Genomic DNA, 15,712 nt, shown 5'->3' with positions numbered 1-15,712 from the left:
CTGCGTGTGATTATTCAAGGATAAATGAATGAGTCTAAAAAGGTATGAGGAAGGAAGTTTAAAGCATTATTTATTCGTACATAAAAAAAGCATTTACAGCAAATCGTTAAATATTAAAATCATTCTAAGGATAATTTAAGGTTCATGATTAAAAAAAGCATCAGTGTAAAACAGTAAATTGCCGCACTTTTCACTTGACGTACTTGGTGAGAGATGCGCGTCTGCTGTGAGAGTGGGCTTTGGTGCTGGAGTCGACGTCTGCTCGGGCCCAAAGGTCTTTGTGTCCATTAAAACGAGCCACTGTTCTGGATCCTGCATGATAACTATTAAGACGTGAACGACAGAGGATGTGTGCAGTAGATCTAGCCGTTTCTATTTACTAAATACAGACTGGTTCAAGTGTATTTTTGAGCGTGTGACACCGCAAACACACCCTCATGCTGGTGGTGCATCTCTGACATCACCTCTATAGGAGTGACTCGGTTCTTATGGTTTTGCCACTGCGTCTGGCCTCTTTCACTGGTTTCTCCATCATCACCATCCTCGCCTTCTCCTTTTCCTCGCTCTCCTTCTCCAAAACTGCATTCTTCTCTTTCTCCTTTTCCTCTTTCAGCCTCTTCTCTTCTCTCCTCTGGCCCTTCTCCTCGCTTTTCTTTATCTCCTTCAGCTTTTTCTTCAGGGCAGAGCGATCGCTATGGCTGCACACCCCCAGAGCCTGACAGGTGAGAAGAGACACAGCGAGAATATATCAGTATATATCAACGCGGTTTACTTCATGTTATCTTATCACAGATTAAATAGTATCACCATATAATGTACGTCGACTGAGACAAGTGGATTTTTAACTCAATACAGATCCTCGTCACAACTCACTAAATAACCAGTTTTAAAAGAAGTCCTAGCATTTATTTCTGTTATATAGACTTGTGTTTAAAAGTTAAGCCGATATATCCTTGTCAGACTTTTGTAATCTCTCGATATTAATATTGATAGCGGCCTCAGAAACCCTTTATGGGTTGGTCTGTATTTAGCAGTAATTAACTTCATTTACTGCATTTCCAAACAGAAGTAACATTCAGAGCTTCAATTCAGATACAAATATATCTGGAATATCTATAAAACTATCAAAAAAAAAAAAGTGAATACAACGTGAAATAAACATAAAAAAAAATGAATAGGTTCATCTTAACGGCACACCTTGAGTTTCTCGCTGTCCATGCTGAGCAGCTGTGTCCCGTCCACGCCTCTGGCAGCGAACTCAGACGCGTACTGGTCCATGCTCATGGCGATTAACCACAGACACACCTGCTGGTTGTTCCACTCCAAGACGGGTCGACTTTGCCACTGGTTGTTGTTATTCGTGGGAACTGGGTCATCGTCCAACGTCTGACAGGACACAAGAGACAATGCGCAAGACGCAGACAGAATGAGGGAGAGGAGTGGGAACGAAATGAGAAGAAAGTGTAATTAAACAAGAAAGTAGACTTGGGAAAACGAACAATTGGACAGGGAGTGCGCTACAGGTGGAGTAAGAAAAAGAAAAAGGAAGGGAAGGAAAGACTCACCTCAGTGGAGGAAAAGGTGAAAGTGTGAGAGTGTCCAGAGAGGGACAGATCAGAGACATGACCCACCATGCTGGAGCTGCACACTGGAGAGCCAATACTCTGGAAGCGAGAGAAAAGGGCTGCCTACATACAGAGCATAAAGTGCTGCATGCAAACACGTGTGTGTGTGTGTGTGTGTGTGTGTGTGTGTGTGTGTGTGTGTGTGTGTGTGTGTGTGTTTTTATTAAAAAGGATCTTCATCAGAGAGGTCAGACAGAGGAAGAGGATGGCATGCACAGAGCCTAATTTATATCCAACTACATGTCCGCCTGTTTAGCCTCCATGGAGCCATTCACACAATCATGCAGTCCAGCTTTTCCTACCTGGGCTCGCCTTCCTGTGGTGGTCAGGTACGGCAAACTGCTGCTGGACACAGATCGAAGTCTCTCCCTGCCTCTCTCAGGCTCCTCTTTCTCCCTCCCTCTCTCTCCAAACCAGGGGAAGGGCAGGCAAGAAGGCATGGAGGTGACTGAGCCTGACGGAGAAACTCCAACGGGCTCATCCACCAGGTCGCCACACGACCCTCTGCTACAAAACAACCAGTCAAAAGCTCAACAACAACGCTCCCTCTCTATGTTTTTTCTCTAGACATCAACACTGTGAAATAAAACATGGAATTATGTAATAAACAAAAAAAGTGTTAAATAAAGCGACATATGTTTTATATTTTAGATTCTTCAAACTGTGGGAATCAGGCCTTCATGGTCGATCTGCTTCAAAGAGACCCCTGCCAAAGGAGTGACAACAAGAGGAGACTGTGTTTGATGCAGAGGAGGTAAACAGATAGTGAATGGATGGTTCCCACCATGGAGGAAGAGGTGTGATGGTGTGGGGGTGTGTTGCTGGTGACACTGTTGGTGACTTACCCAAAATTCAAAGCACACACCTCCAGGCTATGTAAGGGCTATCTGAGCAAGAGGGAGAGTGATGGAGTGCTGCATCACATGACCTGATCACTCGGCCTAAACCCAGCTGAGGTCTCACCTGTTGTTTATAGACCTTTTGCGATGTTTCTCACTTCTCCTTTTGCTGAGAGACTTGCGAAGGCCACTAAAAAAAAAAAAGTAAATTATAATCATTAAGGGTTCAGGAAATGTATACCAGCAGCAAAATGGCTCATTCAGCGTCTCTACTCAGCCAGCCTGTGTGGCAACTAAGCAGACATTTGCAACAGCAAAGAGGGAATCAAAAAATTACAATGAGAAATATTTTAAAATATCATGATCCCAAATGAAAGACAAATAAGACAGACATCCTGCACCTGAAGTCGGGAAATTTCCTTTTGGACTTCCTGGACGCGGAGGATTTACACGGCGAGGGAGTGACGGTGTGGGTGACGTAGATGGGAGGGGTGAAGTTGGAGCTGGTGGGAGGCTGAGGACTGAGGGCTGAGAGCGACGAGGTGCTGGACAGGTCACTTCTGCTGCTCCTTTGTGCCGCTGTGGGAGCAGGCAGCGACTGGTTCTCCTGCTGTTTCTGCGCTTCATCTTCCTAAAAGAGGACGTGTGCGTTAAGTTTGAGGAAACAGCTAATTTAGTTTCAGTTTTGCTGTCTCCTACCTGTTTTCTGAAGCTCTCTCTGAGTTTGTCTCGAGAGGGTGGGTGGCGCTTGGATTTCTGGGCCAGCTGAGCTCTGGCTATGTGGGCGCTGGAGTCTAGACGTCCTGTATCGGGAACTGGAATGTACCAGTCTGGACCTGAGACACCAACACAACTCGTTTTGCTCAGTCAAAAAGCACATTTTTATTCAAGAGTGTTTTTCTTTCCCCCACTGGAATGAATCATTCTAACACAAAAAGCTTTGAATTCTTCCCGCTCTGAATCCATAAAAATGATTTGACGTCAGTAACGACAGTAATTTAGCTGCTTGCCTGTGCCTGAAGAGTCCACAGAGTGGTTCTGTCTCTCCGGCTCGTTCCTCTCCAGCTGTGCTATCTGTGATAAACAGTGTGAAACAATGACTACAGAGGGATGGCAGGCTCGCTGAAGGAAATCCGTACAGGATTGAGAAGTGTCCTCTCACCTGGATTTGCAGTCTTTCAACTGTCTCTCTGTGCAGTTTATCTTTCTCTTCCATTTCGCTCCTCAAATCGGCTTCTCTTTTCTCCCTCTCCTCCTCTCTGGGGGGGGCGGCAATTTTATCAGGTTCCAAACAAAATACACTCCCAGTAATTTAGGAGAGATGTTCCACATTGTCAGGGATATAACAAGATTGGATGGATCAGATCAATACCTGCTCTGGTATTCTCTGACCAGTCTCTTGGCCTTGCTGTATTTGATCTCCAAGCTTTCTGATTGGCTCTGGGCATCAGCCAGTCGCTGGCTCACAACCCTGCACAGTGTCTGGGCCTCCTGCCAATACCTGATAAAAAGAGTGAGGGGCGTTAACACCCTCTTAACCATCATTATAGTCTTCATAATGTTTCCGAAAATGATTATCCATTTGCAGGCTTTCGGCTCCCACTTCAACCTTGAGCTAGATCTGCATATATGAAAAAACACACTTCTGTGGTATGTATGCAGCATGCAGTCTATGTATTGTACTTCTCTAGTTTGTCAGCTTTCTCCTCTCCATCCTCCACTTTTTGCTCCAACTCATTCTTCTGGCTCTCCCAACAGGCCTGCTGCTCCTCCAATGCCTTCAACTTGGCAGACATACAGTAAAAGAGTAGATTATATACACTTTAATGAATGCATGTGATAAATGGCATATGCACAAGGGGGGAAAAGAGTCCCTTTGTTGTTACGTCACACGTTTCAAGAACTATTTTTAGTGTTGGAGAAGCTGTATATATATTTCTTCAATCCTCTTACTTCAAGAGTTTTGATCCAACAAATGGATGGAGTATTCACTGATCTAACACAGTGGGACGGAAGAAAGCCAGATTTTCATTCGCCAACCCAGTTATGTCACAGCGGTGATTACTTCAAGGCAACGGCAGAAAAGCAGGGCTGACGTAGAGAAGTGTTGGAACGCGGCCCGTGTCCTAGTAACTCCACACCGAGCCATCTCATACACAGTTAAATGGGTCAGACTGTTCCAAATGTGGATGCAAAGGTAGTGTATTAATGTGAGTACAGTTATTGGTTTGTGTGTGTGTGTGTGTGTTTGTGTGTGAGAGAGATCTCAATCTCAGCTAAGTGACCTACCTTTTCTCTAGCGTGGTGAAGCTGCGCTGCTCTGCTTCGTAGTTTTGACTGAAGCTACAAAGACAGACAGGGTGGAAAACCAAATTTACATGGATCTGTTTTGGTGTGTTACAACTCATACGACAGGAGACGCATTACAAGCAAGGGACATAAAACTAAGCTGCATCTTAATTTCTAAAACATTACTATTACCCATTTCAATTCAGTCCTAGCCTGATATCCCACAGTAGGTTTGGTATATATTCTTTACTGGTTCGTACCTGCTGGTATTTGAGGCAGAGCTGGTAGTTGTCCAGGCTGGAGAGAACAGACACATCCTCCTCTTCATCTTCCTCCTCTTCCTCAGCCACTGAGCCCCTCTCTGACATGCTACTATCATTATATTCATCTCCGCCCGCTCTTCCGCTCTTCATATATAAAAACACACACAGACAGCAGGACAATCAAACCATATGGAACATAACAAGACCGAAATCCACTCTTGTTTTAGAAAACACACCTTCCCGGATGTTTTATCCATTTCCAGGCTTTCATTGATCAGTCGGGCCACCTCGCTCTCCACCCCTTCCTTCTCTCGGCCAATCAAAAACCTGCAGCCAAAGAGAGAAATCAGTCTAAGCCTGGAGCCGTCACCCCAGCCTGTTTCCCAGCAGACATTTTGGGTCTCTTCAAACAGTCAAAAAAAAAAATCACACCTTTACACTGCACTTGTGTTACTGACATGTCTGTCGGAGTCACTTTAAATGCTGCTGCAAAGAATTGTGGGACTTATATCCGTTCCTTTGGTAAAGGATGGTCCAGTGTGTCCTTTGCTAAAGGAGTTAAGAAAGAAGGCACTAAAACACCTTTCCTAAGCATCTGGAAAATTCAAACAGCTTTTATCATGGCTGCCACGTCCAGGTCATTTCACTCAGTTTGGAACCCTCCCACCCAAAAAAAGACTATTCGACCACAACCTTCGACATGTCAGTATGTAAAGCACAGGTGTTACTACTTAAATTAATGATAGCATGTCAGACAGTGAGCCAGCAAGCACAATACCAGGACCCTGTAACTGAAGCAGCTAAATGGAATTCAGCCATCAATCATTTTATTAGTTCCACCTGTGCTTTTCCTGACGCGTCAACATGACTCCCGTGTTGTTGCAGTTTGTGGTCATTGCACACTAATGCAGCTGCAAGCAGACTGCTTTTAATACACTCAATGTTGGTGCGTTTAAACAAACCTATTTTGGAAAAATGATCTTTCAGAGAACAAAGAAAAAGCTCACATGGATGTATTAAAGAGGAACTCAATGTGGTCATTTCTGGCTTGGATTGATTTGCCGGCTGGCATCTGAACCTACAGTCTCAGGTGATCTACAGGTGTGATCGATCTGCAAAGCTGGCAGACAGTGTAAACACTATAGGCTGCAGCTGATAGGTTAGAACTGCCTGGATGTTGATCAAAGCACTAGTATGGTCCTTTAAAAACAACATATGGGAGGAGAAAAAATATTTTTATCTTTCTGCCACTGTTTCATCTTTAAATAACTTTAATTATGTAACAAGCATTTAGAAGTCTGACTCTGTTACTGATCAGATGGGCAGTTTTCTTTTTTAAACTGACAAATCAATCACTGTGATATCTAGCCCCTGAATCACTAATGGGAAAGACTTTACACTCTGCTGCTCGCCCGAAGTAGCAGCAATGCGTACAAACAGCACGGCAACATCGCACGGAAACGTGACAACTTACCTGACGAGGCCTGATGTGTTCTTGAGCACTGTGGCAGCGAACAGCTGGGAGACTCCAACCAAACTCACCCCGTCCACATCCACTATCTGGTCATTCACCTGAATTCTAACACACACACACACACACACACACACAAAAGAAAGTCTCATCTTATCAGAGCCACACTGAGTCTACGTTTTGTCTCCTCTGTTTTCAAAAATAACATTGTGCACACGACATCGTTTTCAAAAATGTTGTTGTTTACATGAACCCGGATAAATACGCCGTCGAGCGCATCATAACTATGCCAAACCTATAGGCGCGAGTGTAAACATAGCTCGCTCACATGACGTTAAGTATTCAGTTACATGTTGTGACGTTGCGGAACCTAAAACATTATTTAACCCTGTTTACACGCCAACACATAACCAGTGTTTTCAGAAATCTCCACTTTTGGCCGGAGTTTTCTGTGAAAAAAACTCTGTTTGCGTGTAAACGAGAGGCCAAACCGCATGAAAACATATGCCTTTTCCCTTAGTGTAAACGTAGCCTGAATCCCCAGTTGAGGAGAGACTATTGTTAAATGTACCTCCCATCCTTCTGTGTTGCTCCTCCTTCAGTGACTGTCTTGACGAAGATTCCCAGTTTTTCCAGTCCCTGATCCGCGCCTACACCCATACCTATGATACTGATGCCAAGGCCGTCGTTGCCTGGAAGTAAAAGAAATTAGGAATTTATCCACAAACTTACAACATTAGTCAGAAGAAGACTGTTGGACTGTGAAGAAGCAAAAAGCATGTAATGAATGAGGGAAAACTTGGTGCTTGAAATCAGAGTGGAAGCTGAGATTATCGTGATAATTCTGCTTTTTAACCTGTTACATGTCAGCATTGATGATTTCTTACAGGTTTTCTTTTGCTTCTCATGTGGATACACACCCTTTTCTATCTCCACTGGAAAGACATCCATCCTATCCACTCTCTTCTCCAGCTCATACTCAGCCGAGGCAGACACGGGGTCAATGTCCTCATTGTGTCTGTCGTAATCCGCGTTGGAATAAGTGCAGTACACCTGAAAGACAGCAGTGAATTTACAGTTTAAGTCCGACCTCAGCTGATGCCTACACGAATGTCATTTAGGCTCAGTGACTCGGCGATTGACACAGCAAGACACTGACTGTGTTGGCAAATGTGTCAGAAGGAGAGACTCAGGACGACTTGAGCAAACCGCGCAGGCATAATTAGAGGATTGCAAAAAATTTCAGAAAATACACACAACTTTGATTTTACACTGACCGCTACAGCTATAGTTTGTTATGAATGGAACCCCATGAACGCCACACACACCCACAGGAATGCTTTCTGTGTTGTTATATCAAGGCACCCCTGAGCTGACAGAGTGAAGCATGTGGGATCTTGCCTTTCCTCCTCCTCCTCCTCTAATGGATTAGAAACATGGCTTTGGGCTGACACTTCTGTTATATGGATTCAAACAGCAGCTTTAACCGACACAAATCTACAATGACGAGCTCCTGCAAAACGCATGAATTTGGAGACCAGTGACCCTGCAGCGCTCAATGAAATTAATGACGAATGCTGAAGCTTGCACTTGTATTATTTTTCCGAAAGGTTTCCTTACCTTGATTGGTGCTGAGGAGAACCTGACCCTTCTCTTTCCAACTTCCGCTGCATCCTCATCCTCCTGATCGGCCACTTCAGGCACACCAGGAATTTCCTCGTATTCCGATAACAGCTGATTTCCTCCAGGTGTAGAGTTGTCCCGTCCCTGTCTTGGTGACGCTGCATGAGACTGGGACTCCTGCTCATACACAAAGGCCTCGTTCTCAAACCCACCGACAGCTGTGGATCCTGCCTGGTCCTCTTTACCTCCTCCTACATGATCTTTTCCATCACTGTCCTCTCTGCACTCCTCATGCTTGACCTCCTCATTGACACGCTCCTCTTGCGGCTCCTCCTTCTCACTTTTCTCTTCCTTTTCTGGACTTTGTTTGCATTCTTCTCCGCCACCTTTCCTCTTTCCCACACTGTACGATGTATCTTTATTAGTACCCTCCTCCTGCATCATGCCTATCTCTTTCTTTACAGCACCTTCTTCCACTCCTTCATCTGTCTTTTTCTCCCCGTACTCCCCCTTTTCTGCCAACTTCTCCGCCCGTGCAATCAACTGCCTTCTCAGCCCCTCCCTCTGTTCATTCACCTGCCGATACTTGTCTCCTTCACCTTCCCCGTCATCCTTGGTCTCTCTTTTATATGACATTCTGGCTGATAACTCCCTCAGGTACTCTTCTGAGGGAGTGACTGGCCTGCTGTCTCCTGCTCCTATGTCCACTCCGTTTTGCAGCGTACATGGTCTCGTTTCCTTGCCGGGCCCTTCAAAAACATCATCCACTAGGTCCTGCACACTTTCTCCTGCAACCTTCTTTGTATTATTTTTCCACTCATCCTTAAGCCAGTTTTCAGCCTCCTTCCGCCCCTTTTCCTCTTCATTCTCATCACTTTCTGAGGACTCGTTCTTTAAGTCAACTAGTTCTGCCCTCACTGGCTCCTCTGGGGTTAAGCAGAGGTTAAGAGTTGTGCTCTCTGGCCTTTCTTCCTCTGTTTGTGATCCTGTGGTTTGACCATGTTTGTCAAGACAGGAAGGAGATGTGTCGGATGCCTCACTAGGGCCGTCTGATACAGGAGATTTAGGGTGCCTTGTCAGCGAGGCCTGTGCAGGAGGCTTTGGAGAGGAAATATTTATGATGGGTAGGTTTATGGATTTGTCTCTATCAAAGCTATCCTCTTTGTCTTTTTCCATCTGGCTGACATCTCTTCCCTCTTCCTCTTCTCCTTTCCCATCTGCCATCCCCTTGCTTCCCCTGCCAGTAATACCTTTTGATACCTGCCCTCCACCACCTTCAACTTCTGTAACCTTGGTCTCAAATAACCTCCGGGTTACAGAGAACTTCTGAGCCAGAGCAGCTCTGTCGATATCTACTATCTCCTCTGATCTGGATAGTTTATCTTGCAGAGAAGATTCTGGAGTAAAACTGTTGGCCATAGTGCTCTGGACAGATGAGGAACTGATAACTGAATGTCTGGATCCAGAAAAAGGTGAAGTTTGGGGTTGTAGGCTTGGATTATGGGGAGAAAAGAGGGGTGTGGAACCAGAACTCAGCACTGGACCGCCATCCTGTTTCAGCTGCTGGCTGTCCATTTGCAGGAAGATGTTGTCCCTGATCTTGGTCCCCCTGGTGCTGCGAACCCTCCCTCCGCTGCCTGTGTTCGTGCTGGTGTGAGACATTATGGGATCTGACAGGCTGGATAGGAGTCTGGTTGAGTGCACAGCAGAGCGCTGGGCAGCAGCAGCTTTGGTCCCTGGTTGTAGAGTGGTCCCAGTGTCAAACGAACATTTGATGGCATGGAAGTCAGACTTATAGGTTATCCTGTGAGGGGAGGCACTTCGGCCTTTGCTGTCCGACCGCATCATTTGGGAATGAAGGTTCTCTGAAGTGAGAAAACTGTGGAGGAGCTGAGGAAGAAGCTTTTCACAGTTAATGAAAGCACCTGGTGTTGCACAGGTAGTTAATGTTTGAGGATTTGCTGGTACAGTGGAATGGTAGCAATAAGGCAATAAATATGCTGGATAACAGAGCTGGTGTTTTAAGAGGTTACTGCATTTGTTTGATGATGGCAGGTGACAAAAGCAGACTCTTGTTGTGGAAACTTCATTGTTAGCAGGTGGTCTTCAAATATTAATTCACCATCCCCACAGCAAGAGTCTCCTGGAAAAGAAGTTTGAGAAAACGTTAAGCACGACACATCCACCGAGGTGAAATTGCGCGACCGAACGTGTCATTAATGCAGATTACTGCACAGACAAACTATAAAGTAGCTTATTCGTGACTTGCAGCGATCAGTGCTACAAGTAAAACCAACAAATTTCAGGCTCATTTGACACTCACTGCGAAACTGGAGAATTAACGATTGTCTGCACCGTCAAAAATACAACACGTAGCCATCGGGCGTATTCGTTACACTGCTAGTGACAATTAAGTCGTTTGCTGGAGCAAAGTCCTCTGGGCAACCGCTGCTTTCGAGTGCTGTCGGAAAATGAGCCACTAAAGAGCACCTGGACATGGCAGCTAAATATCTCAGGGGGAAATGAGCATACTTCATTAAAAAACAGTTTAGTAGAGCTATTTTAGTTGTTAATTCCTTGGCATTATGCGTCAAATTGGATGTTTACGTTTTGTTTACCCGAGTTGGTAAGTTAATTAGCATAATTTAACCCCACAATGATGGCTGGTGTGTTTTGTCCTTGCTTCACCGTAGCCCTACAGTACACCGTAACGTTAATCCTGCGTTCCTTGAGTTCTAGAGAGAAAATGTGTGCCTTTAGCCTCGATGCTAACTATGACTGAAACTGCCACACGAAATGCGTTATAGTTGGGAGAGGAGTTTACGACTGCATTTGAAGGCAGCAAATCTCACCAACCTGGCCGGAGTGCGCGCGCAGTTTAAAGGTCGCGAAAACCGTTGGGTGACAACACTTAGCCGGTGTGCTATGATGGCTGCTATGTAGCATTCTCTTACATAGTTCCCGACACCTTCGTCTTACCGTACAAGTGTTGTTTGTTTGCAGTCAGCCGGTGCTGATGGCTCGCTTGCTGTGATAAATGCAGACAGATGGCGACTCATGTCTCTAAATGCTTTAAATGGATTATCTCCCAGTAATCCTGTGTAAACTACTCTAGTAACTGTGAAACACCGATGGTGAGTGGGTACCAGCACCGGGTTAAAGCAGCCCACATTTGGAGAGCCAATTGTTGCATCTGTGCCCTATAATTTATTTACCTACAGTGAGAGGTCTCAGCATTTCGCTGACTGTTCACTTCAGCCTGTTAATGTATAGCCTTTGTGTTAAATGAGCATTTGTAGTTAAGTGTGGAGGCAAATGTACTGCCATTGATTCCATACATCATAACTAAATACTGCTTTCTTTTTACTGTGTCACTCCATAATTTCTTTGTAATTGACATTTTGGCATCATAATAGTGTACATATGATTTACTGTACTTGTATCTTACACTACTCTCAAGCATGAAGGTTACAGCTCCATCCACTTACCTTCATGTGTCTTTCAGCATCACTGCCAGTGCTGTCATCTGCTGTGAAAACGGATATCACTGTAACAAAGGTCCTCCTGGGCTCAGAGGTAAGCTTTGTGTGAATATTCACCTGTGTGCATGATGCAGGTTAGCGCAGTCAGCCAGCTCTCTCACTACCTACCTGTGAGCGTATATGTGTGTGTTTGTATGTGTGAGGCAAACGAGAGCAGTGATGCAGCACCTGCTGATGTACGTGTGTGTGTGTGCCTACCTACCTGTGTGTGATGCCAGTGGGTGAGTTGGTGCAGTAACTATGTCTGTCTGTGAAGCTGGCTTGTGTGGCAGATGGACTGGACTGGACTGGACTGGACTGATCCTCGCAGAGCCGAAGAATGGTTCTGCCTGCTGTGACCTGGATCTGACTGGAGACCATTGTCCCAGGTGGCACTGGGACCTAGTTGATATAAATACTAGCCAATCACAAAAGCCTTATTCTGAATGAGGCTAACGAAAAGGAGGGAGGGAGAGGAGGGGAGGCAGGGAGGCAAAGTGAAGTGATGTAGAGATGGAAAATGAGGGAGTGATGTCGGGGTGGGTGGCAAAGTAAATTTAGAGACGTAAGGGAAGCAAGAAAGTGAGCGAGGCAGACTAGGTGGAGACAAAGAATGGAGGCAGAAATTTAACCTTGATTGGTAGAAGGTGAAATGTGAAAGACTCATGGGGTAGCAGTCATCTGAACTGAGTGGGACATGTGGATAAAACAGTAAATTACAGGTATGATGGCTGCTGGTGAGTAAGAGCAAATCCGCTCTATTTAACTCAGCAGTTGTATTTGTAATTGATGGCAGGTATTGGAAATACAGGGATCTGTGTGCGCTGACATAATCCTCAACTCCCATTCCCCTCAAGCAGCAGGTCACCTTGACTTCCACAGAAGTTGGTGTCCTGCCCTCCTTAGGCTCACAGAAGGCTTTTTTCTTTTTAAACTGGCCATGATTATGTTGTAGTCTACACATGGAGACACACGCACGCACGCACACACACACACACACACACACACACACACACACACACACACACACACACACACACACACACACACACACACACACACACACACACACACACACACACACACACAGAGCCTGTATTCATTAACTGTAATTCTGTGTGGGTTAGTGGACCGTAATGTTGAGCTGGATGATGATGATTGGACAGGTGAAGGGATGATGGCGGTGCGTGTTAACAAAGTATCAGTGGCTTCTACACACGGCTAGAGGACGCAGATTTCTGACACATCAGCACATTTTACTGTCACTCTTGATTTTATTACACTTTATCACTGGCATGTTGGCTGATATCACCTTATTACAAGTACTTTATACCAGTATGGGGTCGAAGTCAGCTGATAAGAAACAGGAAACTGCAGTACAGAAATGACAAACAGATGTTTTGGCATAAGCTTTGATTGGTGTTGTTTGTCCACCAGAGATAACTTTGTAAATGAAACTCTCAAATGTCAATATCAGTATCTGCCTTCAAGACTCATTACAACATTCAGTCCAGCTTTAATGAACTGCTACCACATTAACACTGTTAATATAAAGAGTGAAATTAGTGGAAATGACAGATGTTTTCTTTAGACAAAGATATAGCTCACAGCTGATGGTATCAGCTCTGTATGTGTGTTTCATGTAGGCTGCATTTGGCAGACTGTCATGCCCCATATGGTTATCTGTTCAGTCAGCCATGTTCAGAGTTTCCCAGCTTCACGAGGGAATTGCACTCAATCCTCTGAACATTTAAATGCAGACAGACAGACAGACACACACACACACACACACACACACACACACACTTGACCCGTGGCTGGGATGAACACACAGGTCAGCACAATGTAGCAGTTCTGCAGCTCTGCACAGTGGGTTTATGTGGTGCTGTGAATCAATCTGACATGCCCCTTAAACTGCAGTTTTTATGGCTCAAGTGTTGGTGCATCTATGAATCCATAAACAATGATACTGCCACTTTGTGTTTAGATGTGTGTACTGCACATGCATTATTTTAACAACATCAGTAACAGTGCTGTAATTCAGAGGCACATACCATCTCAAAATCGTCAGTCAAACAGACTCATTTCAAAAAGACCAACTGATAATGTCTCATTGATAAAATCAGTATTTGAGATTCGGATTTTTAATATATAAATAAAAGAACAAAGTTATTCTGCAAGACACATTCTGAGCACAGACAGACAAACTGTTGTTTTAGGTGTTTCAATAGAGCTTAACATGCAGCAGAGAGAACATCTGAAAAATGCAGCGTGACTAATTCTGAGACAGCTGGACTGAGACACACACACACACACACGCACACACACACACACACACACACACACACACACTCATACACACATACACACATGCACACACTCTTCATTTTAACAATATGGTGAAAACTTGCTCAATCACCCTCCAGTATTACAGTCATGCGTGCTAAAGTGCCATTTCAAACAGATGCAGTAAGGCAAGCGTAAACATCCACACACACACGCGCGCGCACACACATCCACACACACAGTTTCAACAGGTGCACATATTCACACATCGTAATTCACCTGATGCAGTAGAACTAATGGCTTTAACGACGTCAGTGTGCAGGATGGAGAAAGAAAAAGTGGGTGTAAGTTGGAGGAGTTTGAGACGCGACAGTGATTCTCCTGCCTCCCCCGAGTCTTATGTCTCATGTTTCTCGCCCTCCTCTTTCTATAAGACCTGCCGTGCTTTTACAGAGCAGACACTGAACACAGAATAACGGTGCATCTTCTGTTCTCTCTCCGCTCCCTGTGTTCACGTATACATGGGACATGGCTTTAGGCAGTGCTGCTGCTCCCTGCTCCTCCTCATCCGCCCTCCCTCCCTCCCACCCACCCTACCCACCCTCCCTCCCTTTGCTGCGGTGGCTGCGGTCATCCTGGTGATGGGCTGCATCTCTGCTGCTGCCTCTCACTCATCACAAAACAAGATTAACTAACACTGCTTTGTTACTTGTTCATACACCGTTTCACACGAGGCGTCCTTCAAGGCCACAGCATCTTTATTTCTGCACATCAAAGCCTCCATATCCAGCTTGTTTATGTCATGTTTATTTATATGAATGACTTAATACAGACATTGTTATGATTTGGCTCCTCTCCTCCTTTTTTATCCCACCTATCATTATGATACTTTGGTCAAGAATGTGAAAAAATAGAAATTACTGAACAGTTCAGTGTCTTGTATCAAGACAGCTGGACTTGCTTAGACGTTTGGCCTCTCATCCAAGAGGCTTCTTCACTTCTAACTGTCTGGTGGGGAGTCCCAGGCATTTATCCTCTTGCAGGATCACTGACCGCCCAGCTATATGAGTCGTTAGGGTCACAAGAGTCATGGCGTTAATGGGGTCAATGGGTGTTAATGGGTGAGTCATGATGTGAATGGGTGGGTCATTTACCCACCTGATCATCATGTGAGCCATTATGGTCCTTTTCTGCACGCGGGGATGTCCAGCTTTCACTGTGGCGTGCACTGCTCTGATTTTTGCATTTTCAAGAATCCCCATAGTTATGTAGAAGTACTCCTTGGTCCTACTGGGGACCAATGTAAGCAAATTTGCAACATGTGAGCATTAAATTGCAACATGTGATAAGTTTCCTCAACATGAACATCGCCATACATAAGACCCAGGCCTGGGCATGCCAGAGCCCTGTAGGACTGCAAATTTATGAGCGACAATCATTTGCAAAACAAGACGCTGCCTCATTGGCGATGAGTGTGTAAGCACTTTTGTGAGACAAGCAGCTCACTGGAAAATGAAAGTTGCATTCCAACGCACTCTGAAGGAGCCCAGTTCGTAGCTTTATGGGATGTTTTCCCCTAACGTCAGACTGGAGCAGCACCTGCACTGACCTGGGGCATTTGTACAAGTACAGAATCACTCCAGGGGCACTTGTCCTGACCTGCCCTGCGCTGCACCCCCCACCCATGTACACACCACTGAAGTAAATATCCTTTATATTAGTCTCACCTCCAGAGTATTGCCACATACTTGATTAATATTTCATCATATAGCTAGTTGATGTTGCCTCCCTCAAA

At 45.1% G+C, this 15,712-nt stretch overlaps 1 protein-coding gene across 4 annotated transcripts; it reads right to left on the bottom strand.

The window, feature by feature from the left end:
* Positions 1-53: 53 nt before the first annotated feature.
* On the bottom strand, positions 54-11,959 carry LOC139338363 (neurabin-1-like). 4 transcript variants are annotated; one of them, XM_070973286.1, is made up of 19 exons: positions 11,599-11,959; positions 8,108-10,253; positions 7,408-7,540; positions 7,059-7,179; positions 6,491-6,595; positions 5,253-5,343; positions 5,014-5,160; positions 4,754-4,807; positions 4,148-4,248; positions 3,837-3,965; positions 3,627-3,723; positions 3,475-3,538; positions 3,164-3,300; positions 2,866-3,095; positions 2,589-2,654; positions 1,928-2,132; positions 1,566-1,664; positions 1,198-1,386; positions 54-715 (listed from the first exon to the last, which is right to left on the bottom strand). In XM_070973286.1, exons 2-19 carry the CDS (start codon positions 9,956-9,958, stop codon positions 467-469), a joined length of 4,068 nt encoding a protein of 1,355 aa, XP_070829387.1. In that variant the 5' UTR covers positions 9,959-10,253; positions 11,599-11,959; the 3' UTR covers positions 54-466. The 4 variants fall into 4 exon arrangements, with proteins under 4 accessions (XP_070829387.1, XP_070829388.1, XP_070829389.1 ...); XM_070973287.1 differs by having other exon boundaries at positions 1,928-2,129; XM_070973288.1 differs by lacking the exon at positions 1,566-1,664 and having other exon boundaries at positions 337-715.
* Positions 11,960-15,712: the final 3,753 nt, after the last annotated feature.

The sequence above is a fragment of the Chaetodon trifascialis genome, chromosome 11 (assembly GCF_039877785.1).
Source record: "Chaetodon trifascialis isolate fChaTrf1 chromosome 11, fChaTrf1.hap1, whole genome shotgun sequence".
Classification (NCBI taxonomy): Eukaryota; Metazoa; Chordata; class Actinopteri; order Chaetodontiformes; family Chaetodontidae; genus Chaetodon; species Chaetodon trifascialis.
This window is presented reverse-complemented; position numbering and strand designations above follow the sequence as displayed.